Raw genomic sequence first — 27,319 nt, forward strand, 5'->3', positions numbered from 1 at the left:
CAGGACAAGCAGACATCTCCGGCCGAACATCAGTATCAGCCGGAGACAGAGCCTGAAACCGGTTCGTCAGACAAACTGGAGAGGCCTTCTATTCAGCCCTCCGGAATGTTTTTCGCCCGCTGCCACACCTCAAGACGACCTCCCACTCTACCACAGGTGAGGTAGCAGTCTCAATGTGGGCAGTATCCCGGGCAGCCACAGTCGTAGTCCAATCGCAGGATGCGTGGGACGAGCTGGCCGTCCCCGACAAACCCCCATCCGGACCCCCAGAGTGATGCCCATTGGCAACAGCCTCAAGCTGTGTGACCGAAGCCAACACTGCCTGAAGCTGGGAACAAAGGGATGCCAACTCAGCCTGCATCCGAACACAGCAGTTGCTGTCCCTATCCATGCTAAAAACTGTTGTGCAAAGAACGTCTGAATTAATCTACAGAGAGCACAAACAATTCGACACAAAATTTAAACGGTTATTAAAATACAAGAGTGCCTAGTAAATGCAGTAATGCTGCTACTTGCGCACTGCTGACACACTGCTCGGCGGCGGAAGGAGACTACGCGATTTTACACTATTCAGGTACTAAAAACGCGATGCTACAACTCTCAAGTACTATAATACGTCCGAAATTTATGAATTAAACAATGCAAGTACCAAAAACACGCAAAGAAATTAAGAATTAAACTATGTAACAAATGAGTGAGCTAGGAGTATACGACTTGCTGCTGCAGCTGCTTATCCAACGGCGGCTACCGCATCTTACAGAGCAGGTGGAGGACTCTTGGAACGAGAGGGTATTCGGCGAATGATCTGACCTGCCCGTTCCCCCGACTTAAATCGCACCCAGCACGTGTCGGATGCGTTGGTTAGATGTGTTTTAGCACATCCACATGCACCAACGACCACCCCGCAATTGTTAACATCACGGTGATACCGTTCCTTTCTTTAACTACGAATTTATTAGACTGAACTCTGGCAGGTCTGTTTCTGCCACACCTGGAACACAAGCCACGACACACATTAACACAAAAGTGAAAAATACCTTCATTATTTTCACTTACTTTTTCGCAATGTTGTAGGCTACGTAACGCGCAATTGCTGAATGTCGGAATACCTGGAAGAGAAAAATATTGGATTTGAGTAGAACAGATCAGGTTTGCAATTATATTAGATTCTGAAATAGAGAATTTAGCCAGAATATGCTTAAATTTACAGTTTCTCAGTCGTGGCAATATTTCCATATCACGGAGGAAAGGTTTTTGGAAGTGCAAGCATACAGAGAGCCTTTTGCCGCACATTGTATTTAGTGAACACTTGTAGCGGTCTTGTGGAACACAGTGTAGCTGGTTATAACACTATACTTTCGCTAAGTTGAAGGTTTTAAAAAGACATGGGCTTACACTTGGCAATCCAAGTGGTGAAAAGCTCGTCTTGCGCTCTTTTTGTACCACATGAAAAGCACATTATTTAATTGTGATACAAGATTAACTCATTTGGATAGCCAGTTTTCGCCTTACAAGGACATCATCAGGCTTTGACTCACTCTCTTCGTCAAACAAGTTACAATAATCCATTAAATTTTGGGAATGCATCCGAGCAAATAAAATTTCCTCCACTGATATTTCGGCCGCGTATCGTGCACAACAAGTTACAATATTTGTAAACAACGTTACCCATCTAGACTGAGGCACGAACACACAGTAAATATCACCGCAATGAGGTCTCCTTCAAACTCAGGCAACTGCCGATAACGCTATCTCGCATGAGTACGCGCCACCTCCATGCCCTTCACAGTGACCACCACATCAGATGTTGTCCACACCTTTCATATACCCTACCAGGGCTGGTAACATCGCTATTCACGAACAACAGTAACGGCCACTGCGACCTTTCTACCTGTCACAGAGAATCGCAGCTCTGATCATTCATATGGATGCATGGCGTCTGTTCTTTCGGACGTGTTATTCACATAACCGATTCGCCTCGATGAGCAATGGATCAACCACATTCAGTGCGGATGCGCGATTACGTCCGACCTCCTGCGGAAACCTCCAAGCAGAGAGCACGGAAGGCACGGTCAGTGACTGCGGATAGCTGGCGTGTGGTGGGAGTGTGAGTAGGCCGAGAGGCGTGCGGAGCTAGCCCACGCAGTTGCGATAAACGCTGTCAGGGTGGGGATGTGGTTAACATAACTTCCTAGCAAGCAGGAGCTCCAAGGTTTTCGAGTCCCAGCCCGGCACAAATTTTCACTCGTCGCCGCTGAAACCGCACTAACAAGGGGAGGCCACGACGTTTAGAACGCGGATCTATTGCAAACTTCGTACACTCGTAGTACTCCATGAGGACAACAATATGCGTAATCAGTCGCCCGTACTTCTCCAGCGTTATTGAGAAAATCGCAAGATAATATCGGGCGTCAGATATATATACCTGTGAGTGGCCAGTTACACAAGGAACAACCGGCAGCCGAGTGGCGCCTGCACGGTGGCTCAGCGTGTTCGGTCAGAGGGTTTAGCTGCCCTCTGTAATAAAAACAAACTGAGTGAACGGATCAACGAACCACCTGAACAGGTGTCATTGGACGTCCTCCACAAACAAATACAACGAACAATGCAGAAAAACATGAGATTTTAAAAAAAGTGGTAGAAAAGTGGTTAGCGTGTAAGCCCGGTAATCAATGGGTCGCTGGATCGAGTCCCGCTCGTCAGTTTTTTTTTAATTTCTAACACAGTCATTTTCTATACCATTTATATTACAACTGATGTAATGTGAAAAATACGTGTAATCAGATGAACTTTTACTAAATTTGGCAGTCTACAAATTTTTATTATCACAAATAATATAATATTCGTAACTACCAACTAGTAAAGTGATACTGAAAATGTATGCTTGTCCGTGTCTTCAAATTTGTTCGTATTTAATCGAGAGAGAACGAGAAATTGCTTCTCGTGAAGACGCTTTTAAAGTACATCTGATACTGCATGAGCAATGATCAGCGCCGATATTTAAGGAAACACTGCGTTATGCATGGTTTGCTTCCAAATTATCGGCTGAAAGAGAGGTTTTTGAAAATGTTAACGAGGTTTGTTTTTCCAGTGAAAACCTCAAAAGACCTTGCGTGTGTGGAAACATAGCATTTATTCAATGCTTCAGGTGCCGTTTAGCTTTGTTTTTCATGTTTTTAGAAAAATACTATCCCGCAATTGTACTCGTAAAGTCGAAAGCGACGATTAATTGTGCATCTTTCGAAATCCGTCTGTGGCGGTCAAAACTTGGAGGTAACAAGTAGTTTTGGGCTCGTTCCAGGTATAAGGGATTTCTCAAATCACGGACAAGTATACATTTTCAGTATCACTTTATGCGTTTGGCCGTTTAATAGTCGGTGGTTATGAATATTATATTATTTGTGATGATAAAAATTTGTAAACTGCCAAATAACATAGTACATTTAATAAAAGTTCATCCGATTACACGTATTTTTCCCATTACATAAATTGTAATATAAATAGTAAAGAAATTTGTGTTAGAAATAAAAAAACACTGACGAACGGGACTCGATCCAGCGACCCAGCGATTGCAGGGCTTGAACGCTAGGCACTCTTTTTCCGAAGTGGACTGGCGCCAACAGGTAGGGGCCAGCTTCCTCCTCAGTGTGCCATGTGCCAATTTAACTGAACCGCACAGTACTGGCACTAGTCGTTCCGCTGCAGGAGTCTTCTCAGTTCTGAGAGGACACCCCGGCTGTCGGGCGGATTGTGAAAAACACTTCCTAAAAAATTGGTAAAGTAAGTCCTGCATTTCGTATGACTCATTATGAGCTCGTGTTGTTCTTGTAAATATAGCCAATAATCCATCACTGACTTAATATCGTACGAATACAAATATTTCGTCGCATGTCCAGCGATCCAATTGACCGCATACGTCTTTTGTTTGGGAAAAAAGGTCTTGTCCGATAGAAAAAGTACATACTATGTGATTTCTGTGTAGTTAGTGCGCCGAAGGAAGGCCAGTAGTCCACGCGTCAGCGTCCAGACGTCCCTCGCTGCGCCACACACTAAACCATGTTCTTCCGTTGCTAACAGTCCAAAGAGGAGAATCGACCATATGAATTGTATGTAAACGACTCCGGGTCACGAGTTTACGGTTTATAAGAATATACCACATCGATCTCGCTGCTGTTGACAGTAATGGAGTATGCACTGCACATCAAATGTGGTTTCACGTTCTCGACGGATATTTGAATTCCATTATGTTGAAGCCATGTTGATCCATCAAGCATCTATAGATGTCCCGAGTTGTGGGTATTCTCGTCGAAGGTACTTTCAGACGAACATAACTGTAATCAACAAAAAATGACGCAATGTGTGCAAGAGAATGCGAAATATTGCCCACCGCAGTAGGGGGTTCGTACGAAGGCGGAACAAGTACTTCTATCAGAGCTGACGTTATGGTATGCTTTCTTAGTTGCCAATTTCGTATCATCGCTCGCATGTAAAGCACCAGAGCTTTGTTTCGCACGTTTGTGAGGTTGAGGCCACCGTTCCGGAACTGTAGCGCTAACGTGTCATATTTGATATTAAATAACATCCCGGTACTAACATACTAACCAAAGGCAGCCATGAGGCGGTCTGCAATACCTTTCGGAATTCGGAGGATCTGCGCTAAATGGGGCAGTCGTGACGCTATGTGCACGTTAATGTATGCCACTCGTTGGATCATGTCAAAGGCTCTCAGTGAGTTGTTGCGTATCGTCAGACGAACATTCTGCAGAAGCCGCAGATAACTCGCCGTCGCTGACCGCTGTAAATGTGATCCCCAGACATCTCAGCGATTCCACCATCTGAAACGGCCCCGGTATGTCTTCCAGACCCCGTCCAATGTGCATAATTTTGGATTTCGTCATGTTAACGACACTGCCTGCCGCCGTCCTGTAAGAGTCTAGATGTTCAACCGCCTGACGCACTTCATGTCCTGATCTGAGGAGAAGGATCAGGTTGTCTGCATATGTGCGACAAACGAAACAGTTCTCATTAAGCGCTATGCCACACATCAACGGCTCAAGTGCTATCGCAAACGGCATCATGGAGAGTGGGCACCCTTGTCGGACTGAGCTGTTAATAGGAATCAAGCCCGCTTCCCGGCCGTTTACAATCACCTTCGATGTAGCCCCTTGTATTAGCCTCATAACGATGGAGATGAAAACAGGTGGAATCGCCATTCGGCTCATGACTGACGCCAAGAAGTCATGGTTTATCCTATCGAACACACGATCGACGTCCACAGATCGCTGCTCGCATTTTACACGTTTCCGCAAGGGCGATAACGTCACGGTATTCACTTAATGCCGAGGAAATGTTGCTTCGCACCCCTAGGCAAGCCTGATCAGGGGATATTGTCCTGGATATCGCCAGCTTGAGACGAGACGCTAGTAGTCGTGCAAAGATTTTATAATCGGTGTTTAGCATAGTGAGAGGCCGATATTGATTAACAGTGCGACTCCCCGCTATCTTCGGGATGGGAAGAAGAAAGCCCGTCACAAAATCCGACGGTAGGCGCATGTCCGGACGCATTGCCTCCTTGTACATCGACACCAACTGTGGCATCATCATGTCCACGCATTCTCGATAAAACTATAGCGTAATCCCATCTGGCCTTGGTGATTTATGGGCCGCTCCTTTTGTGAGTGCCACCTTTATATCGTCTTCTGTGAGTGGCTCCATAAGCGCTGCCTTATCCGTCTCTGTCTGTGTCGTTTGCAGATGTTGCAGTATGTCTTCCCCCACGAGACGGTCCGTCGGTGTATCGGCATAGAGGTGGCGGAAATGCTCTAAACATTCATTTGCAATGTCCTGTTGTGTTGTCAGTTGACGGCCATCTAAACCGTGGAGCACTGTTACCAATGCCTGGCGGTAACGTTTATGTTCCCGCGACACATGGTGCATCGAGGTACGTTCCCCAGTGATGGTGTCGAGACATCTTGCCCGTATTGGGATGCCACCCAGTCGTCGTCGCGTGATCGATAGGATTTGTGCCTTGACACGATGAACTTCCGCATGATGTTCTGCAGACGGCACCTGGAATGACAGCTCACGAAGTATGGTGTAATAATAATCAAGAGTGTCTGTTTGCCATCTCGTCTTATCCCGACCATACTGTATTAGAGCTCTTCTTATTGCCGGCTTAGTGCACTCGAGCCACCATTTAAGCACGGAGGTATATGTTGGTAGAGGGCGTTGACATGTGGCCCATACCTCCTCGACTCTCTGACGACATTCGGGGTCCGCCAAAAGTGACGAATTGAGCTTCCATGTCCCGCGGCTTCTCCACACACTTTACCTAGGGAGTGATATGGTACAAATGTAAGCCAGATGATCAGTAAATGCCGCAGGCCATCGTTCGGCGTCGACCACCTTATCCTGTAGGCCAACCGAAACATATATTCGATCGATTCTGCTCGCCGAGTGACTGGTATAAAAAGTTTATCCCTCACGGTTCCTATGCATCACGTCCCAGGTGTCGCGTAGCTCCAGATCCCGGCATAGCACATGCAATTCACTACAGGTATTGTAATGTGGCGTCTGGTCTTGTTGGGCTAAAATACAACTGAAGTCACCACCTATAATGAAATGATCGAAGCTGCCGGTAAAAAAGGGCACAATCTCTGACGAATAATATCTCGCACGCGCCCGTCTGTTGTCTGTGCCGGAAGGGGCATAAACATTGAGAATGCGAATTCCATTAACAGTTATCGACAGTCCTCGTGCCGAAGGTAGATAAGCCAGGTCGCGAACCGGAATCCCGTCCCGGACCAACATCGCCGTTCCACTGTTGTTGTTCGAGTGTGGCGAGGTGTAGGAGATGTATCGATGTACTTCCTGGAACTCAGGAATGTAAATTTCCTGCACCATCAGTACATCCACATCCAACGCGTATATCATGTCGCTAAACAACTGCTGTCTCACGGGCGATTTAATGGTATTTACATTCACTGTCCCTATTCTGTATGCCTGGGGTCGAGTAGCTGTCATCTCCACATGATGTTAAAATGGCATAGTTTCACCGTATCGATAGTCCCTTTGCGCATCCACAGAAGGTCGCCCGACGGACGTGTCCCTGCGGTATTAGGTGTCTTGAGATGCGGACGGATGTCCGCATCAGTGATTTCGTCGTCCTGCTCATACCAGCTGATATTATTGGGGTGCTCCAAATTTTCCAGTGGGGCATTGATATGTGATATATGTTGTTCTTTCGCAGCATTAGACTCCGCCGCAGAAGGGGTATCGGGCCCCTGAGCGGATGTGTCGTCTGAACGACATGACATCTTTCAACCGTCCGAAGTCATATGGTCTGCGACATCCGAAGCTTGTGGTTCCAAGTCAGACAGGTCCATAGAGTTAGACTCATCTGGGCTCCCAAGGAGAGAAGGGAGCGTCTCCGCAGAGTTTAGTCGGCGCTTCTTGCGGCGCTTTGGCGGGCGTTGTTTGCGGGCCCTAACCTCGGCCTCTGGTGTTGGCGCATCTTGTACCTCCGGCGTTCTCGCCGCCGCCACAATGCCCTGGGGCCGTTCCACTTCAGCTTCCATGCCGAGTGAGATTCTGTCATCCTCTTTCTGCACCACCTGTAGTGTCTGAGATTGGAGGTTAGTCGGAGCCATTCCTTCTTCAGTGGGATCCGAAGGCGCCTCAATCAACTGCGGCGTCGGTTCGATAGTGCGTTCCGACCTCGGCGTCACCTCCCCGCGAAGCGCCGCCACGTAAGTCATCGGCAGTGACGTTGGTGTAGTCGGATTCTGGAGGTCTCCGCTGGGGAGTTGCACGAGTCTCCTCTGCATACACGCAGATCGAAGATGTCCTTCACCACCACACCCGGAGCATGTCCGGGGCTGTCCATCATAGATGACAATAGCTCGACAGCCGCCGATGTTTATGTACGATGGCACATGTTTCGTAAGGGCAATTCGCACCTGTCGGACACCATTGAGCACTGGATACGTGCTAAAACTTGCCCAACGTTCGCCCGTATGACTGATAACTCTGCCATATGGCTGGAGTGATTCAGTGACCAATGATTCGGGTACCTCGAAAGGCAGCTCGAAGACTCGGATCGTACGCACTCCCAGGCCCGAATGAGCGACTAAAACTTCGCCAATATGACCATCGGAGTGTCGGAACTGGAATCCTCGTTTGGCGGCTTCAATGATCCTATCGCATGCTGCGTCTTCAATCATCTTTACGTAAAGAGTGCTGCTCACGATTGATAAACGAATTCCAATAATCTCCGTGTAATTAAGTTGCACTTCGTCCCTCAAGAAACGTTCGATTTCGAAAGCCTTCAGTCTTGCATACTCGTTACAGAACGTGAACTGTATCGTGATTTTTCGGAAATTGTGTGCCATTGCGTTCGATTCAAACAGTAACACACGCGAGTGACGACGGTGTAAACACCGCTTCTTCCGCGAACGTTCGCAGCCGGGACGTAAACAAGTCCGAGATGCTCTGCGTCTAAAGGCGAACTGGCACTCGGCTGTCGGCGCTTTATGGTAAAAATGGCCACGCACAGGTATATATTTGAAGATCGAAATTATCTTGCGATTTTCTCAATAACGCTTCAAAAGTACGCGCTACTGCTTACACGTTTTGTTGTCTTCGTGGAGTACTACGAGCGTACGAAGTTTGCAGTAAATCCCCATCCCAAACGTCGTGGCCTCCCCTTATAAGTTCTGACGCAGCTGATATCAATAATCCCTTCCTTTTTCTTTCTTTTCTACGCCTCCCCCTTCATTTTCTTAAATCATTTACACACACACCGATGGCGTGTACGTGTATGAATTTGGCATCTACGGTGTCTTCCGGACGCTTCACTTTTCTTCGGCAAGTGTCGATCTGTATGCGTATGACAGACCCAACCGCTATTTAGTATGAGCACTGACACAGTATACCTTCCATTTAGTGGAAATAATCTTCTGGCTGCACCATGCGACTCAGCGTTCAGGGCTACAAGCAACAGGTGTAATGAAACTGATACTTCTGACCGCAAGACGTCTTTGTTTATGGTGTTGATAGGCAGTGCGTTGCGTGTTAAATCACATTCACGATACGTTGTAACAATGTATAAAGGTTGATTTCAAGTGGCCATTCAATCCACGGTGCTACCTGTTGTGGTTGGCAGGAGAGCAAACACAGGGTTACTAAAGGAGGCCGAAATGCACGCGTTTTAGTTCACGCAGGCTGGCATGAGGTCTGGAACATGACAAGGGAATTAGAATTGAGAAAAACGGACGTAGCTGGTGGAATACTTAACTTTAATCCATTAATGACGAACGTCGCTCTTGACGATACATGATTTACAATATCAATAGAAACTGATAATGGCGCCTTGCTAGATCGTAGCAATTAACGTAGCTGAGGACTATGCTAACTATCGTCTCGGCAAATGATTTATTCAGTGAACCATCGCTAGCAAAGTCGGCTGTACAATTGGGGCGAGTGCTAGGAAGTCTCTCTAGACCTGCCGTGTGGCGGCGCTCGGTCTGCAATCACTGATAGTGGCGACACGCGGGTCCGACGTATACTACCGCGGCCGATTTAAAGGCTACCACCTAGCAAGTGTGGTGTCTGGCGGTGACACCACACTAACTACTGCGCCACTTCGGTCGGTGGTTGTGGTAATATCATCAGGATAGCCGGTAATGAAGTTCTTAGGTAGTATGGGAAAGGATCAAAATGTCAGAAAAACTGCTCTGTGCTGTGTTGATACATCGTAAAGTATGAATGATTCGGTCAAATTTATTGTAACTGAAAGTAATTTGTCTAAACTTTTATTAATTCAGCTGCATACGCAATAAAATGCCTTCTGCAGGGTATTACAATGTCATTTCATACCAAATTTGTAGTATGGATTGGCTGTGTGACTGCATAATAGATGCTGAGAATTCCTCTTCTCTGTTATTTCCATTCATTTAAAGGCTTGTGATGATAACTTGTTACACTAGTTTTGTGCAAACAAGTGGTGCCTATCGGAAAAGAACATACCGCAATACTCAATGAAATATAGTGCTGTTACTAGTTCTTCCGAGAATTAGCGAGCAAAGCTGAGACAGACCTAGAACCAAACACACTGGGCTGGACAACAGTGAAAGATTTTATCATCTACAGCGGGAGACGTTATCGTTCTACCAGAAATGAATATTACTTCTTGTTTCACGTAAGAACTGTCCTTTTGTGTGTTCACTAATAAGGTGTTTCTTTCATTGCAACCTGTGGGCAAACATTATCACGTGCTGTCCTAGGCCACCTCGAAGGGCCAAGATCAAGTTGTAAAACTACCGTAGGCTACTGTAGGCTATGATCAGTAAGCGTGGACTACGGTAGTTCTCCCAGCACCTTTGGTCAGATACGGTCGTACCCACGTTACCGGTACGTCAGGTGTGTTGCATACCGACTGGGCGTTCGCTAACAACGATCGCTGTCTTTAAGTACTGGTATATGATCTGTGTCCTACTAGATTCCCCCATAAACCAGAAGCGGTGAACGGTCTAGAAACTAAGTGAGTTATAGAATATATCCGCTCTACATAGTTATCCTCCTCTTACTTAAAAATAAACAGCATGTACAACAAAATTGAAATTGGCAACGTCTAATTCAATAGTTGATTTGTAACGTGAAACAGAGGGATGTTGTAGTAAAAATAAAGAAAACAATACGATTCATATTATAGTGCAAGAAAACGCAATTGTTTCAACAAAAAGGAAAATAAAAAAACGTGAAAAAATACAGGGTGTATCAGAAATAATCAACTGATTTAAGAAATCATAACTATTATGTTATTTGAGATACGTGCGTGAACAACGCACTGTTGGAAAGAGCAAACTCTCGAGTTTTACGTGGTTCCCGCTAGGTAGCAGCCGTGTGCGCCCACTTCGGTCATAGTAAAAGTGGTGTCTGGCCAACAGAAAGCTTTTTCTGATCTACGCTTTGCGCAGTGCGGGTCAGTAATAACTGTTCAGCCTGACTTTCGTACTAGGTATGGTGTGGATCCCCCGACAGCACAGACCACTGACGATTGGCATGAAAAATTCCGAGAAACTGGTTTTTTGTGCAAAGGCAAATCGCCGGGCTGTTCCCGAGTGACTGAAACAGACGTCGAACGCATGCGCCATAGTTTCACATGGAGTCCGCAGAAATCCGTTCGCCGTGCAACTCGACAGCTCGACATGCCTCGATGTCCGTCTGGCGTATGTTGCGTCGACGTTTTCACATGAAACCATACAAAATTCAGCTATTGCAAGCTCTTCGTGAAGGCGAGGAACAACAACGCGTGGAGTTCTGTAATTTCGCTCTTGGCAAGATGAAAGATGACAGTTTTCTTCCACGCTTGGTGTTAAATGACGAGAGTACGCTCCACTTAAATCGAAAGGTTAACCGTCATAATTTGAGAATATGGTGCACGGAACAACCACATAAAGTTGTGTAACATGAGAGGGACTCTCCAAAATTTAATTTGTTTTGTGCTGTTTGAGGGGAAAGGGTGTATGGTCCATTTTTCTTTTTGTCGAGAACACTGTTACAGGAAGCACATGTCTCGATATGCTTGAGAACTTTCTTTTCCCACACTTGTAGACTGATTCGAACGACTTCATTTACCACCAGGATGGGGCACCACCACACTGGCATCTGGAAGTGTGGGAATTTTGAAATCAAAGGATTACCGAGCGCTGGATCGGCAGCACTGGACCAAATGGTTCAGCCTTACATTACTGGCCTTACATCACCGGACCTGACTGTATTTGTTATTTCTTGTGGGTGTTTATAACAGACTTAGTTTATGTGCCTTGTTACCAAAAATAATGAATGAACTGAGACATCCCATAACAGCAGCTGTGGAAGTTGTAACTCAAGACATGCTCGCTGCAGAGGGGGAACAATTTGAATACCGCGTTGACATATGCCGTGGATCTCAAGGGGGCCATATTAAACAATTATGAAAAGGTATGAAAAAAACCTGTTGAGTTTCCCGTTCGTCAAAAAACAAAATTCATTGCATATTATGTTCATACGTGCGAAAAGCGGAAGAGTCTTTTTGATACACCCTGTATATCAACCATGAATTTATTGAAAGGAAAAAAAATCACGAAATCAGTGAAAACTGTCAGATGAAATGGCACGTCAGTTTTCTTGAACAAAAGCTCATGTAAGAACTGACAATGAATCAACAGACAATATCGCTAAATACGCTTCTCGACAAAACGCTGCAGAAAGCTACGACAGAATTCCCGCATTTGTGATCAAAAGGATGTTAAGAAGCTCTGGAAAAGAGAACGGGTGAGACTACAAAAGGGGTGGTTACAAATGAAGCACAAATCTTGCATGTGCTCTATACCTCGCGGTTCGTATTACTGTCGTGTCCACCTCTCCTCCATATTTGTTCTCCAATTCCCTGCCACGTAAGATCTTTACACTTAACTTTGCTATTCATTATCCTTCCATTTCTACTATATACGTATTTTTTCCTCTCCTGTTCTTCGATACTAACTGCATCCGCTAGCGTGTGGCATTTCTTAACTACCGTTTTTCTTCTTAACGAAGTCCGTTTTCGGACTCTTATGTATGTGAGCCAGCTATTTCTTAAAAATTTACTTCTTCTAATAATCGAGGAGTCTCATTACACTTACACTACGCGAGCGCCACATACGGCATACTTATAATGTCAGTCTTTTTTTCTGGACTAGGGAGCTGTAAATTTTCGACGGAAACTGCCGTCTGACGCAGACTGGATCGCAGTACTATAGCAGCATGGCACTTCTGTTACTCTTCAACGCATATACGCCAACGTTGGAAAATTAGTACAGGCAGAGTCTGTGCAGTGAAACAGTAATCGAACCCAGGCAGACCGTATTATTTCTTTTGATATATCCGATACTGAGTGATCACCTAATGTAAGGCTTTAACCTAGTTCCCAGCTTTGATTCCAAAGCCCACAAACACTTACGCTAAGTTTGCAAGTAGAGCAACCCTGGTATGAGCATACAGATGGAAGTATGGCGTTACTTGCCTTCGGATTTCTTATCGTAACACAGAGGAAAAGAAGGAAAACGAGAGTTGGTAGTTATAAGTTGTCAGCATGTGCGTCAAACGTTCTCGAATGGCAATACTCTTGTATGATGAGCAATGTCCGAAGAAGGCAGCAAATGTCAGCTCGATGTACTCGGCTGGCAGCATTGTGCAAAATGGACGCTACTGCAGATTCTCGATAAATTTATCGATGTTTCTAATTCAAGAGAAATATACATCTTTTCCAATTTCAAGAAACACTTTCATTTGAAAAATCAACAGAAAATCTGGCTTTACAGGCGTATTTGAAAACATAACAATATAAGCTGCTTACAAAATTTGATTGGTGTTGTACAATGAACTTTTTTCTGATTTCTGGAAGAGCAACTGAAATGATAACTTCAGTTAATAGAAGACTTACCTTTGCCACGTCATAGCCAAGAAGAACGTAGCGCTCATCTGCCGACAACAAAGACACATTCGCCTGGAGACTGCTGTATACCTGTAAAACATGCATTTATCTTAAATGCACTTTTCAAATAAATAGTGCGTTTGGAGCATGCAGCAACAAAACACAAACATAAACTTGTACAAACTTTGAAAAAATACTATATGCGAGAGTCCAACATACTGATTTATTTTTATAAAAAGTAGAACGAGCGTTCCGCAGGAGATAGACTCAGTGGGACAACAGCAGAAATAGAATTCACTGTTGGTGATTTACAGACTGTAACGAAATGATTTTCAGCTTTTCAGGCTCACTTTAGATTAGGGTTTCCCCCCAACGACAAAGAATATTATAAAAACATATTTTACAGTGATTTACACAAAATTATATGTTACAGCCTCACGCCTCTATTTCGCATGTCAAGTATAAAATGGTAATTTATTTTTAGAAATCATGTTGATGTTAATACTAAAATTCTTATACAAAGTACTTGAAATGCAGACTGTTATACGGTACTAAGTAGGATATAATGCGATATTTTCCATATGAATGCTAGGGGAATGCAACAAAGAAAGTTATTGCTTTTACTGAACTTCTTACTAAAGGTGTCCTTACACGAAATTGATTTAATACTTTCATGTGAGTTTTAACTACACAATGACATTTTCCATGGTGCCTGTTAAAGAAGTTTTCAGAGAATGAATCAGCACTCACACAGTGCACGAACAAAAATGTGTTACCTTTTTAAAGAAATTCACGCCATTCGACTGTTGATTGCTCATTTATTTTAGGCAATCATGATTTCGGCTTTGTAGCTATTTGCAAGTGTATATTCAAATGTTAAAATGCGTTTTAACAGTTCAACTTGTACTTGAAAATGGCTACAAAGCTGAAATCATGATCGCGTAAAATAAATCAACAACTAACAGTCAAATAGCTGAAACTTCTTTCAAAAGACTCTACATGACTGTAGTCCCATACCAAGAACAGATGGAAAATGTATAATTTCAAAATGCGTGACCCAAAAACAGGACGAATTTGTCGCATAGAACCTTAAAACCATTTCATGACCGCATCTTTGAGGTCAAAAAGGGAAAAAAAATTCTCGTAAGTTTACCGAATTGAGAACGGTAAACTTCTTGTTTACCTCACTGCACCAAACCAACAACAACTCCAAAAAGCCTTAGGGCATTAAGACACCAAACCCATAGCAAGTGCAAAACAATGCCCCATCAGGAAAACAAGAGAATCTGTAAAAGCCATCTGACGACGTATTTCTAATTAACTGGAAACCAGTAATGTTTTGATTTAAACAAAAATTTTTAAACAATACTTGTGGTTGGTTGTTGTCTATACACTGAAACTCCAAAGAAACTGATATAGCTATGCACATTCAAATACAAAGATATGTAAACAGGCAGAATACAGCTCTGCGAGCGGCAACGTCTACATAACACAAGTGTAGCTACAATGACAGGATATCGAGATTTCAGTGAGTTTGAACGTGGTGTTATAATCGACGCACGAGCGATCGCACACAGCATCTCCGAGGTGGCGAGTGGGTGTTTCCCGTACGGCCATTTCACGAGTGTACCGTGAAAACCAGGAATCCGGTGTGGGGCGTGTGCTGTTGTAGTGATGTGGGACCCTGATACTAGTCTGACAAGTGACATGCACGTAAGCATCCTGTCTGATCACCTGCATCCATTCATGTCCATTCCGCATTCCGACGGACTTGGGCAATTCCAGCAGGATAATGTGACTCCCACACGCCCAGAATTGCTACAGAGTGGCTCCAGGAACAATCTTATGAGTTGAAACATTTTCGCTGGCCATCAAATTCCCCAGACATGAACACTATTGAGCATATCCGGAATGGAAAATTGTACTAAAATGCAGGAGGGTCTGCGGCGAATTGATGCACGGTGCAGGGAATGGCAATTGAATCTCAATGTAGACAAGTGTAATATGCTGCGAATACATAGAAAGATAGATCCCTTATCATTTAGCTACAAAATAGCAGGTCAGCAACTGGAAGCAGTTAATTCCATAAATTATCTGGGAGTACGCATTAGGAGTGATTTAAAATGGAATGATCATATAAAGTTGATCGTCGGTAAAGCAGATGCCAGACAGATTCACTGGAAGAATCCTAAGAAAATGCAATCCGAAAACAAAGGAAGTACGTTACAGTACGCTTGTTCGCCCACTGCTTGAATACTGCTCAGCAGTGTGGGATCCGTACCAGACATGGTTGATAGAAGAGATAGAGAAGATCCGACAGAGAACAGCGCGCTTCGTTACAGGATCATTTCGTAATCGCGAAAGCGTTACGGAGATGATAGATAAACTCCAGTGGAAGACTGCAGGAGAGACGCTCAGTAGCTCGGTACGGGCTTTTGTTCAAGTTTCAAGAACATACCTTCACCGAGGAGTCAAGCAGTATATTGTTCCCTCCTACGTATATCTCGCGAAGAGACCATGAGGATAAAATCAAAGAGATTAGAGCCCAGATAGAGGCATACCGACAATCCTTACGAGGATGGAATAGAAGGGAGAACCGCCAGAGGTACTCAAGGTACCCTCCAACACACACCCGTCAGGTGGCTTGCGGAGTATGGATGTAGATGTAGATGTAGATGCCTTCCAACGTGTTATTCAGAAGTTACCTCCATCCCCTTGTACTCTTGCGGTTTTATGGACAACTCTGCAAGACTCATGGTGTCAGTTACCTGCAGCACTAATTCATACATTAGTCGAGACCATGCCATATTATCTTATGTATCAAGAGCAATATAGTTCGGAGCGCATCAGATGAGCACTTTACATAATCCTGTATTTAGGCGCCTCGCATAACGTGCGGAAAAACCTCTCATATTAACGAAAGATGCTCATGAATCACATGATTTTTCTGCTTTTACTAACATTACTTCTACTGTTTAATTAGAGAAATAAGTAAAATTAATATTTTTGCCTATGGTACAAACTAGAATTGGCAAATCAGACTCCAAATATGAAGATAACTGCTTTTTCTCCCAAGACTGAATCAATTCTTTATCTACATATTTTTCAGACGAGGATTTGTGTTGTTATCATTCCCACTTTATAGCCCTCGAAATTTAGCAACGCAAACAAGAGATGTAATAGTTAAGCTTCTTTCAAACTCTTACAGTTTATTCGAAAGACAAAATAGTGTATTACCCATAACGGAAGAACACCACTACTTCACAATCTCTACGTAGGCAAGAGTCAATATTTCATTTTCATCAATTAACTTTCTCGGGGAACAGAAACACAAAGCTGTAACCTCAAGCTCACATACAATATAGTTCCTTGTGTTTCTGTAATGCTGACTGTGTGGTCCCTACACCAATATTATCTCGACAGGAGATAGATACTTGTCAGATGAGGATGACTGAGCAAACTGGAAACTGTTTCGTGAAGAGAGGCAGGTGTTGCAGAATATCAAGACGTTCGGTTGTTTTTGTGGTAAGTGAAAGTATTCCTACTCAGTATTTCGGAACAACGGTAAAACTTTAGTCCTTAAACTTTCAGTTACAAGAGAAACATACGTATTCTAATTCCTTGTGTAAGGGCAAAAATAATATACCAATATGAAGTGTAAGGTAGAAACGTGGCAGACGTTATCGTTATCTTCCAGTGCTGCTGCATACGTTTATAATGGTCACTAGTTCCAAAATACGTTTTCGAAACGTAAAAAGTGTTGTAGGATTACGTTGCCCATAAATATCCATGTTGCAAAGTACGATAGCAAACTCTTGTTCTTAGGTCTAACAGCGACAGACTACGATAAAAGGGCCGGCCGTAGTGACGGAGCGGTTCTAGGCGCTTCAGTCTGGAACCGCGCGATCGCTACGGTCGCAGGTTCGAATCCTGCCTCGGGCATGGATGTGTGTGATGTCCTTAGGATAGTTAGGTTTAAGTAGTTCTTAGTTCTAGGGGAATGATGACCTTAGAAGTTACGTCCCTTAGTGCTCAGAGCCATTTGATTCGCAATGTAAACGGAATCCATTGCGTGCGCTTTATGTTAGAAACGATACAGAAAATAGTGTTCAGAACAGTAGGCAGAATCGATTGCGAACAATGAATGAAAGCGATGGTTAGAAATTTGCGTAAAATCCGACTGAATGTGGAGAAGAAGAATCACTGACTTCCTGAGCGTTTCGGTGGTAAACAGAACTAGTTTTATCCGTGCAGCAACGTCGTTCGCTGCTCTTTATCTCGATTCAGGGGCCTCCGGGTAAACAAAAGCGCCGTTTCGTTTATTGCTGTTACGTAATAGTCAAACAGAGCTCCCACCCAGTTACGGCATTTGCTGATACGTCGGGAGAGTTTCGTACTGCAGCGTGGAACCTTCGCTTTTAGCAGGTGTACCGGTATGAAATGAGCGTTTTTTTTTGTTGTATTTTTTTGTGGAAATGAAACACTAAAGTAAAAACATTTTATTCAAAGTACTGACCATTGCTTTCTATACATTTTGATCACCTTCTGGCAATTTGTGGACACCACGCCAATAGAAATGTTCGTCTTTTGAAGCAAACCGATCAATACCCAATTTTCGACTTCTTCGTAGGAATCGAAGTGTTCCTCAGCCAATGCGTATCCCATTGATGAAAACAAATGGTAGTCGGAAGGGTCCAAGTCCGGTGAATACGGCGGGTGGGGTAGCAGTTCCCAGCCAAGTGTTTTGATTGTATGCTGAACCAGTTGCTTTAGGTGCAGGTGCATTGTCGTGTAAAAAAATTGCTTTGCCGTGTCTTCTGGCCCATTCTGGTCTTTTTTCGACCAATGCATAGTTCAAATTGATCATTTGTTGTCTCTAGCGATTAGTATTCACAGTTTCACTGGGTTGTAGAAGCTCATGATACACCACACCTTTCTGATCCCACCAAACACAGAGCATTGTCTTCTTGCCGAATCTATCTGGTTTTGCAGTCGATGTTGATGGATGTCCCGATTTAACCCATGATTTTTCCCGTTTAGGATTCTTAGAATAAATCCGCTTTTCATAGCCAGTAACTATTCGATGCAAAATTGATTTTCTTTCATGTCTTCGAAGCAAAATTTGACAAATGGTTTTTCGGTTTTCCATCTCTCTTTCTTTCTATTCATGTGGCACCCACTTTCCACACTTGTGTATCTTTCCCATAGCTTTCAAACGGTCAGAAATTGTTTGTTGTGCAACATTTAGCATTGCTGCCATTTCCTTATGACTCAAAGTATCATCTTCATGCAATATTGCTTGCAGTTCAGCGTCTAGGGACTTTTTGGGTGGTTTTCCACGTTCTTCATTTCTTACAACAAAATCATTATTTCTGAACCGTTGAAACCATCTTTTGCATGTTGTTCCTGATAGAGCATGATCACCATATGCCTCGACAAGCATTCGATGCGACTCTGCAGCACTTTTTATCAAATGAAAATAAAAATTTCATGCTTTCCGCAAATCATCACTTTCTGATACAAAATTCAACATTGTTAACAAGATGAAAACATATGATGTTCGTTCCATGACTTGATGTATACTAAATATCTTTGACAGATGTCATACCAACAAAACAAAAAAAAATTAAGGCTCGTTCACAACTAATGTTCCCTATCGACACATTTGTATCTTAACGCTCATTTCATACCGGTACACCTGGTACAAAAAAATCGAGGGCAGCTAGTCTCAGAAACCAATGAAAGACTCTTCCACTCCAACCTGGAGACTATTTTATGAACAACAGTGCACAAGACCGGCATTTATGTTTTCACAAAAACAATGACAGAAAACTACACTGCGTGACAAAAAAAGTGAGGTGCGCATAAGAGAGGAGGAAACGGAATGGAGCTTCACAGGGTGCGAAGGTATGTGACGTTATTACACTGATCACAATAGGTAGCGAAATTTACAAAGAAGGTATATTTCCCAGGTGACACGCAACTGCTGCAATTGGTCGTTGATATTCTGGGTACTAGCACCGGGACAGAGTTTACATCTGAGCTGTACCCACACACGTTCTGTCGCAGACATATCTTAGGATACATGAAATATATTCGCTGTTTCGAATATGGACAGACATCAGCTGTACAATGAAAATCTGCGATGGTCCGGCACACGAACTCGGATCTCGCGTAGTACGCGAGCGGTCGCCTTCACCGCTTCGGACATGTACCAAAGAACAGACACCACGCATTCATATACACTGAAGCGCCGCAGAAACTGGTGTAGACATACTTATTCAAATACAGACATATGTAAACAGGCAGAATACGGAGCTACGGTCGGCAACGCCTATATAAGACAAGTGCCTTGCACAGTTGTTCCATCGGCTACTGCGGCTATAATGTGCAAGTTACCGAGATTTATCTGAGTTTGAACGTGGTGTTATAATCGGCTCACAAGCAATGGACACAGTATCTTCGACGTAGCGATGAAGTGAGGATTTCCCGGTACCACCATTTCACCAGTATAGCCTCAATATCAGGAATCCTGAAAAACATCAGTTCTCCGATATCTCTGCGGCTGGGAGCCGAAGGGCCACTCGTGTATCCTTGATGACTGCACGGCACAAACTTTTACGCCTCACATCAACACCGAAATTGGACTGTTGATGACTGGTAACATGTTGCCTGTTCGGACGAGTCTCGTTTCAAATTGTATCGAGCGGATGGACGTGTACAGGTAAGGAGACAACCTTATGAATCCACGGATCCTGCATGTCAGTGGGAGATTATTCTAGCTTCTGGGGACTCTGTAATGGTATGGGGCATGTGCATTTGGAGTGGTGTGGGACCCCTGATATTAGTCTGACAGGTGACACGTACGAAAGCATCTTGTCTGATCACTTGCATCCATTCGTATCCATTGCGCATTCCGACTGACTTGGGCAATTCCAGCAGGACAATGCGATATCCCACATGTCCAGAATTGCTACACTGTCGCTTCAGGAACAATCTTTTGAGTTTAAATACTTTCGCTGGCCACAAAATTCCCCAGATATGAACATTATTGAGCACATTTGGGATGCCTTGCAACGTACTGTTAAGAAGAGATCTCCACCCCCCTCGTATTCATACGGATTTATGTTATGGACAGCTCTGCAGGATTCATGCTGTCAGTTCCCTCCAGTACTACTCGAGACATTAGTCGAGTCCATGCCACGTCGTGTTGCAGCACTTCTGCTTGCTCCCGGGGGCCCTACATGATATTAGGCAGGTGTAGGAGTTTCTTTGGTTCTTCATTGTATTTCATAACGGCTGTAGGGAACACTGCAGCGTACTTCTTAAAAACACAGGTACAGCAATATAGCTTTCATCCACCGATACCAATTAGTCACTTTCATTAATATCTCTGCCCGCCCTCCCCCGCCCCCGTACAGTAATTACAGGAAGTGTTCCAGTGCAGGAACGATGAAATATGGAAGTTTGCGTCTGGCCGGTAAGTCGTGCACGGATAGCCAAAGAAGATAAGGTGGCCGCTCGCGTAAAGCGGGAAACTCAGGTTCCCTCCTAGGCCGGCACAGATTTTCATTGTCCTCATTCGATTATACAGTAGATGGTCGTCCAGATTCGCAAGTATGAAAACATTTCATGTATTTCATGATAGCTGTAGTCAGCGCAGTCGTACTTCTTAACAACACAGGCACTGCAATATCGTATCGTTGGTGCCTTACCTAAGGAACTTGGCCACTGAACTACCCCAAGAGCGCTCAAGCCGTTCATAGAGACACGTGTAATACGTGAACGAGCATTGTCTTGTTGAAAAGTGTAACCACGATGCTGTCGCATGAGAGGTACCACTCGAGTACGCGAAATGTTCGTGGTATGCCGTCGTGCCATCGAAGCTCTCTCAATAACTGTTAACCGTGGCCTAAGGTCATTCCCGATGGCACCCCACACCACCGCACCAGGAGTAACTTTGCTGTGCGCCTCAAAACATTGGAAGTATTGGACATCTCCCGGAGTCGGCGCCAGAGCCGCCAGCGATGGTCTGTACTTGTGCAGGGAAGGGGTAAGACGGTTCTTGAATTCGGCAACGTACAGGAGGTCAAGCGATTGGAACTTGTGAGTGGGCATCCAGGGCTGCTGCTAAATGACAGAACAGAAAATTAGGTAAAATAAAGTGACTATATTTCGGTGTGCGGTATACATGGGGTGCAGGAAGTTACCAGGTCGAGGCCAGTCTAGGAGGACGAACAAGTAAACAAATATACAGTGGAAGGGGAGACGGTTCATGTTAATTTATGTTGGTGGCCGGTCATGGAACGGAAAGCCGGAGGCTCTGCCTCCAATCAGAGACGTCTGTTCTGCTCGAGGTCTGGATCACAAGTAGCGAAGTAACTGAGTCCTGCACTCCACACACACGACCTGTATCCCACGCACGCTACTGGCTAAAACCGATGGTAGTTCAGCAGAAGGCTCAAGGCTTCTCTTTCAGCAGAGTACTGGTAGATAGGAGAGCTTGGCTGTGGAAGTGGAAGGGTAGCCCACAACATAGACAGACAACAGTATTCACAATTACAAGCACCCAAGCTTTAATGATCTTCCAGCAATAAAGGCTCTTAACAAATCTCAATTAAGCAAGGACATAAACTTGGTTACAAACATATGTTAACCTTCAACCAGAGAATAACTCCAATAAAGAATTACCAATCAATAAAACGTAGATAAATGACTGCTTTACAAGAATGCTTAAATTAAGTAAAATCATGAAAGCTAAGTTACAAATTTTATGTTAAGCTTCAGAAGGTGAATAACCCCAATAAAAAATTCTCATTTAAATAAAACATAGATAGGAAAATGCCTTACTAAAATGCTTGAATTGTGTAAAATCATGAAAAGCTGAGTTACAACTTTTCTCACAAACTACTTAGGAATTTACAGCAAATAAACAAGTTTGGTCTGTTTAGCCAGAAGGTAACTGCCAAGTCAAAGCGACCGAAGCCACTCAGAGCGGACGACCGCCCCAACGCTGGTCATCAGCTGACATCGTCACGGCCTAATGGCCACCGTGCTAAAACAGACTAACGTTTCGCTAAGCGACCGACAGCAAAACAGGGGTAAGAGTGACTGAAAATCGGCGTTCGCCGTACGAAACACGGCACACCCTGAAGCGGGAGCAGGCACAGCTGACTAGCGGCCATACAGCCGCCAGCAAACAAATCTCACGCCGCCAGTAGTAACTCGGGAAATGATAGCGAGCGACAAGACACCACGCGCAAAGCAGCAACCGTGCCTGCCCCTCGACCACAGAATGTGCCCTGTCTCCTTGTCTATGGTAATACAATTTATAGCACACAAGAAACGATTTAATAATGGCATTAGTTCAACGCAAGATCAGTTAACAGTTAGGTCCAGTAAAGATTTACCAACGGATTTACCTTCAAACTTCCGGACCACAGGCGGAAATTAGCAAACTTGGCGTAAGTTTTTACCAGACCGATAAACAAGAAATCAAATTAAACAGTTGCCAAAAATACAATCACGATACGCAGGCCCTTCAAGACCTTGCTATCTTACAGTTATAATTAACGGCGAAACAGACACAAATGAATGACAAGAAATTCACCATTAAAAGCAAAAAACAACACACCAAAAAGGTTAAATTAATTAATTTGCAGACCAGCCAGTCACTGAAAGCTCAGTTCCATAAGATTAGGACTAACCTCACTCGGCAGCAATACATTTGTGTGCGTGATAACTAGGTTGCCCAAACAGGACTCGAAAACCCAAGACAACAGGTCACACGTTAGCTGTCTTGTTCTCGGATACTAGGCACCACCGGGCTAAGACAATCGCGACGAAAAAAGAATCTCTGAAATTACAGCTGCCTGCAGGAAAACAAATGAGTCACGGTGCATGAACGTAAAGCACAAGCCACTGTTCCAGCCGGAGCGTAACCTTTTCAATTCACATACGAACAACACACGTGGGCATAAAGGGAGCAGCAGATGCGTACCAAGCAAACTACACTGCGCCAAAATACGACCCACGTCACGTCCACAAACCGGAGAACTGCTCCCGGAGCTGGTATCTGCTCGCTGGACTGCCGCAACTCTCTGTCCCCCGGAAAGCGATGCTGACTGCCGCCTTGCGCAACGCTCCCTTCTCGGCCGTGCACAACAACTCTTCTCTTGTCGCCTCAGAGTGCAGCCGCAATGTCCGTTCTCCCCTGCTGTCCGCCCCAGACTCCCGTACTCGCACTCACTCCCTCGTTAGGACCCGCTCCGACAGGAGGCGCTCGCGATCGCACATAGTGCCAACCTCACCCAGAGGAGTAATCGATAGCGTCTTGCGCCCGCGAGCCGCGCCACGGCTCAAGCAGTTTTAAATTAACTGCCTCGGTTCTGAAAGGCACGCAATTTGTCACGTAGGCACAACCGAAGTTGCTCTGGGAGAAAACTTGTAAAGACCTGACTGGATGACTGGTTCTTTGCAATAAATTTTTTAAACCAATTCCCTAAAATATTCCTTGACTGGCTGCCACCCTGTACAAGTCATCCAGAGCAGTGCAGAATAGCGATTCCTCGCTAAACAAAATGCGACGCTGTTCATCAGCAGTCCACGCTTCTCGGTCATGACACCGTCCCAAAGGCAGCCGTTTGTGATGTCGTGTGAACGGTGGCCTGCAAATGAGACGGTAATTACCTAGTTCGGCTGCAAGACTGCAACCAGTGGCACGGGGTAACACAGGATGTTGCGCAGAGCCCACTGTTGTAACTGTTGGATAGCAGGCGCACATGTGAAGAGGTTACGATGTGCTTGGTGCAGAATAACGGCGATCGTACATTGTCGATCGGAACGCTGATGAAGATTATGTCTGCCCTTAAGCAACCATGCAGTCTAACATTGGGCCACTGTGACACTCGAATGATCCACAAATCTGGATACTTCACGATTAGACCAGCAGGCCAAATGGAGGCCCACGATTAGGCCGTTTCCAAACTCTGTTAGGTACTGATAACGCTGTCTCACATTAGTACATGATAACTCTGTGTCTTTCCCAGTGATCACGCAACACCTGATGCTGTTCACGCCCCTTATACACTCAACCAGACCTGATAACAATACTAAACAGGGACAACAAAAAAATGGTTCAAATGGCTCTGAGCACTATGGGACTCAACTGCTGTGGTCATCAGTCCCCTAGAACTTAGAACTACTTAAACCTAACTAACCTAAGGACATCTCACACATCCATGCCCGAGGCAGGATTCGAAACTGCGACCGTAGCAGTCGCACGGTTCCGGACTGCGCGCCTAGAACCGCGAGACCACAGCGGCCGGCCAGGGACAACAGTAGCGCTCATTGGCGTCCATTGTACCATTCACAAAGAATTGCAGCTGCAATCATTTACATGCCTTTCCATGGTGTGTATATATGTACGAAGTTACGGTGAGATCGGAACAGTCCGCAGCTCGTGGTCGTGCGGTAGCGTTCTCGCTTCCCACGCCCGGAATCCCGGGTTCGATTCCCGGCGGGGTCAGGGATTTGCTCTGACTCGTGATGACTGGGTATTGTGTGCTGTCCTTAGGTTAGTTAGGTTAACTAGTTCTAAGTTCTAGGGGACTGATGACCATAGATGTTAAGTCCCATAGTGCTCAGAGCCAAAGCCAGAGAGAGAGAGAGAGAGAGATCGAAACATATCATCTGCGTGGCTCACTTTGTTTGTCAGCCAGTGTAGAATCAGAAAAAATAAGAAGCCTGCGTTCAGATTTATAAAACAAACTGAGCCGTTAATCAAAGTGTGTTGTCCGGCTGCTTTGACCGAGCGGTTCTAGGCGCTTCAGTCTGGAACCGCGCGACTGCTACGGTCGCAGGTTCGAGTCCTGCCTCGGGCATGGATGTGTGTGCAGTCCTTAGGTTGGTTAGGTTTAAGTAGTTCTAAGTTCTAGGGGACTGATGACTTCAGATGTTAAGTCCCATAGTGCTCAGAGCCATTCAGATTATGTTGTTGATTAAAAAGAGTTCTGTAATGAGATACAATTTTTAACAAACTTGGTTGATAATTACTGAGCAGTTTATTCTCAGTAAATGTAATTAAATTGTTTCCAAATGTATCAGCATCACTAAGTAACTTTATCAAACTGTCCGAATAGGTAAGCACATTACCGCGTCGCTTCCAGGTTTCTGGAAAACCAGGCTCCTGCGAATGTAATCCGCTTCGAGAATTAACAACGAAGCTGGCAAGCCGTCCAGGATGGATATGGTTTTAAGGTGGCTCCCCACAGCCAACTCAGCAAAAATAGGTCTGTAATCCGTTCCACCTCGGATATAACATTTAGTCACACTTGAACTTGAGCCATGCTCTCGACGAAGACACGTAGGATACACAGATTCCGTACTCTGTGGTAATAAATGTCGTGTGACTAGGGGCTCCCGTCGGGTAGACCGTTCGCCATATGCATGTCTTTCAATTTGACGCCACTTCGATGGGGATGAAATGATGATGATAAGGACAACACAACACCCAGTCCCTGAGTGGAGAAAATCTCGGACAAAGCCGGGAATCGAACCCGGGCCCTTAGGATTGACATTCTGTCGCGCTGACCACTCACCTGCCGGGGGCGGACTACTCTGTGGTAAGGGTGGGAGAATTGGGCCAGTGGTTGCATCACCCGCTCTACCTAACGTTGTGAAAACCCGTGTACCAAGGCCTACGGCGTTGAAAAAAGGGGAAATACGACGAAGAAGAACATCATCAGTGATACAAACTCACAGCGAAGAATATTTTTCTTAATTAAAAATAATAAAAAAATTTGGTCACAAATTCTGGATATTGAAAGAAATTACAGATAGCTAGAAATAGTAACGACAATATTTAATAAAAGAGAAAGAAACACTGTAAAAAATTATAGGGGCATTTCTTTGCTCAGCACCGCATATATAAGGGGAGTTCAATAAGTAATACAATATATTTTTTGGTGAAAGCGGGTTTGTCTTATTCAGTATTCATACATCATATTATTGCCCAATATTTTGGCCACTTTTTCTGGTTGACCAAACTCTAGTAGCTGGCGGTGAGGAGAATGGACGACGTGCGGTGGGCAAACCGTTTGAAGGATTGCAGAACTATTCTTTTTTTTTTTCAAAATTTTATTACTCGGTTTCGCAACAGGAAACTGTGAAGAGGTATGACCTAAAGGTCAGTCGGAAAAAATTAAAGAATCAGTTACATTAATGGTATTGGGATCACACACAAACATCATCATCATAATCATTTACGACTGATTATGCCTTTCTGCGTTCACCATTGGGATAACACACAAACATCATCATCATGATCATTTACGACTGATTATGCCTTTCAGCGTTCAGTCCGGAGCATAGTCCCCCTTATAAAATTCCTCCACGATCCCCTATTCAGTGCTAACATTGGTGCGTCTTCTGATGTTAAGCCTATTACTTCAAAATCATTCTTAACCGAATCCAGGTACCTTCTCCTTGGTCTACCCCGACTCCTCCTACACTCTACTGCTGAACCCATGAGTCTCTTGGGTAACCTTGCTTCTCCAATGCGTGTAACATGACCCCACCATCTAAGCTTGTTCGTCCTCACTGCTACATCTATAGAGTTCATTCCCAGTTTTTCTTTCATTTCCTCATTGTGGACGCCCTCCTGCCATTGTTCCCATCTACTAGTACCTGCAATCATTCTAGCTACTTTCATATCCGTAACCTCAACCTTGTTGATAAGGTAACCTGAATCCACCCAGCTTTCACTCCCATGCAACGGAGTTGGTCGAAAGATTGAACGATGCATAGATAACTTAGTCTTGGTACTGACTTCCTTCTTGCAGAAGAGAGCAGATCGTAGCTGAG

The 27,319-nt window shown here is 44.6% G+C and overlaps 1 protein-coding gene across 1 annotated transcript in view; it reads right to left on the reverse strand.

Annotated features, from left to right (window-relative positions):
- Window positions 1-27,319, reverse strand: part of LOC126272500 (venom dipeptidyl peptidase 4-like) — a 360,092-nt gene that overhangs the window by 127,441 nt on the left and 205,332 nt on the right. Inside the window, exons 4-5 of the mRNA XM_049975390.1 lie at window positions 13,466-13,546; window positions 1,057-1,109 (exon numbers count right to left, since the gene is read on the reverse strand). Coding sequence (XP_049831347.1) covers window positions 1,057-1,109; window positions 13,466-13,546 — 134 coding nt within the window. The remainder of the gene's footprint in view (window positions 1-1,056; window positions 1,110-13,465; window positions 13,547-27,319) is intronic.

Source organism: Schistocerca gregaria, chromosome 5 (genome assembly GCF_023897955.1).
Source record: "Schistocerca gregaria isolate iqSchGreg1 chromosome 5, iqSchGreg1.2, whole genome shotgun sequence".
Taxonomy (NCBI): Eukaryota; Metazoa; Arthropoda; class Insecta; order Orthoptera; family Acrididae; genus Schistocerca; species Schistocerca gregaria.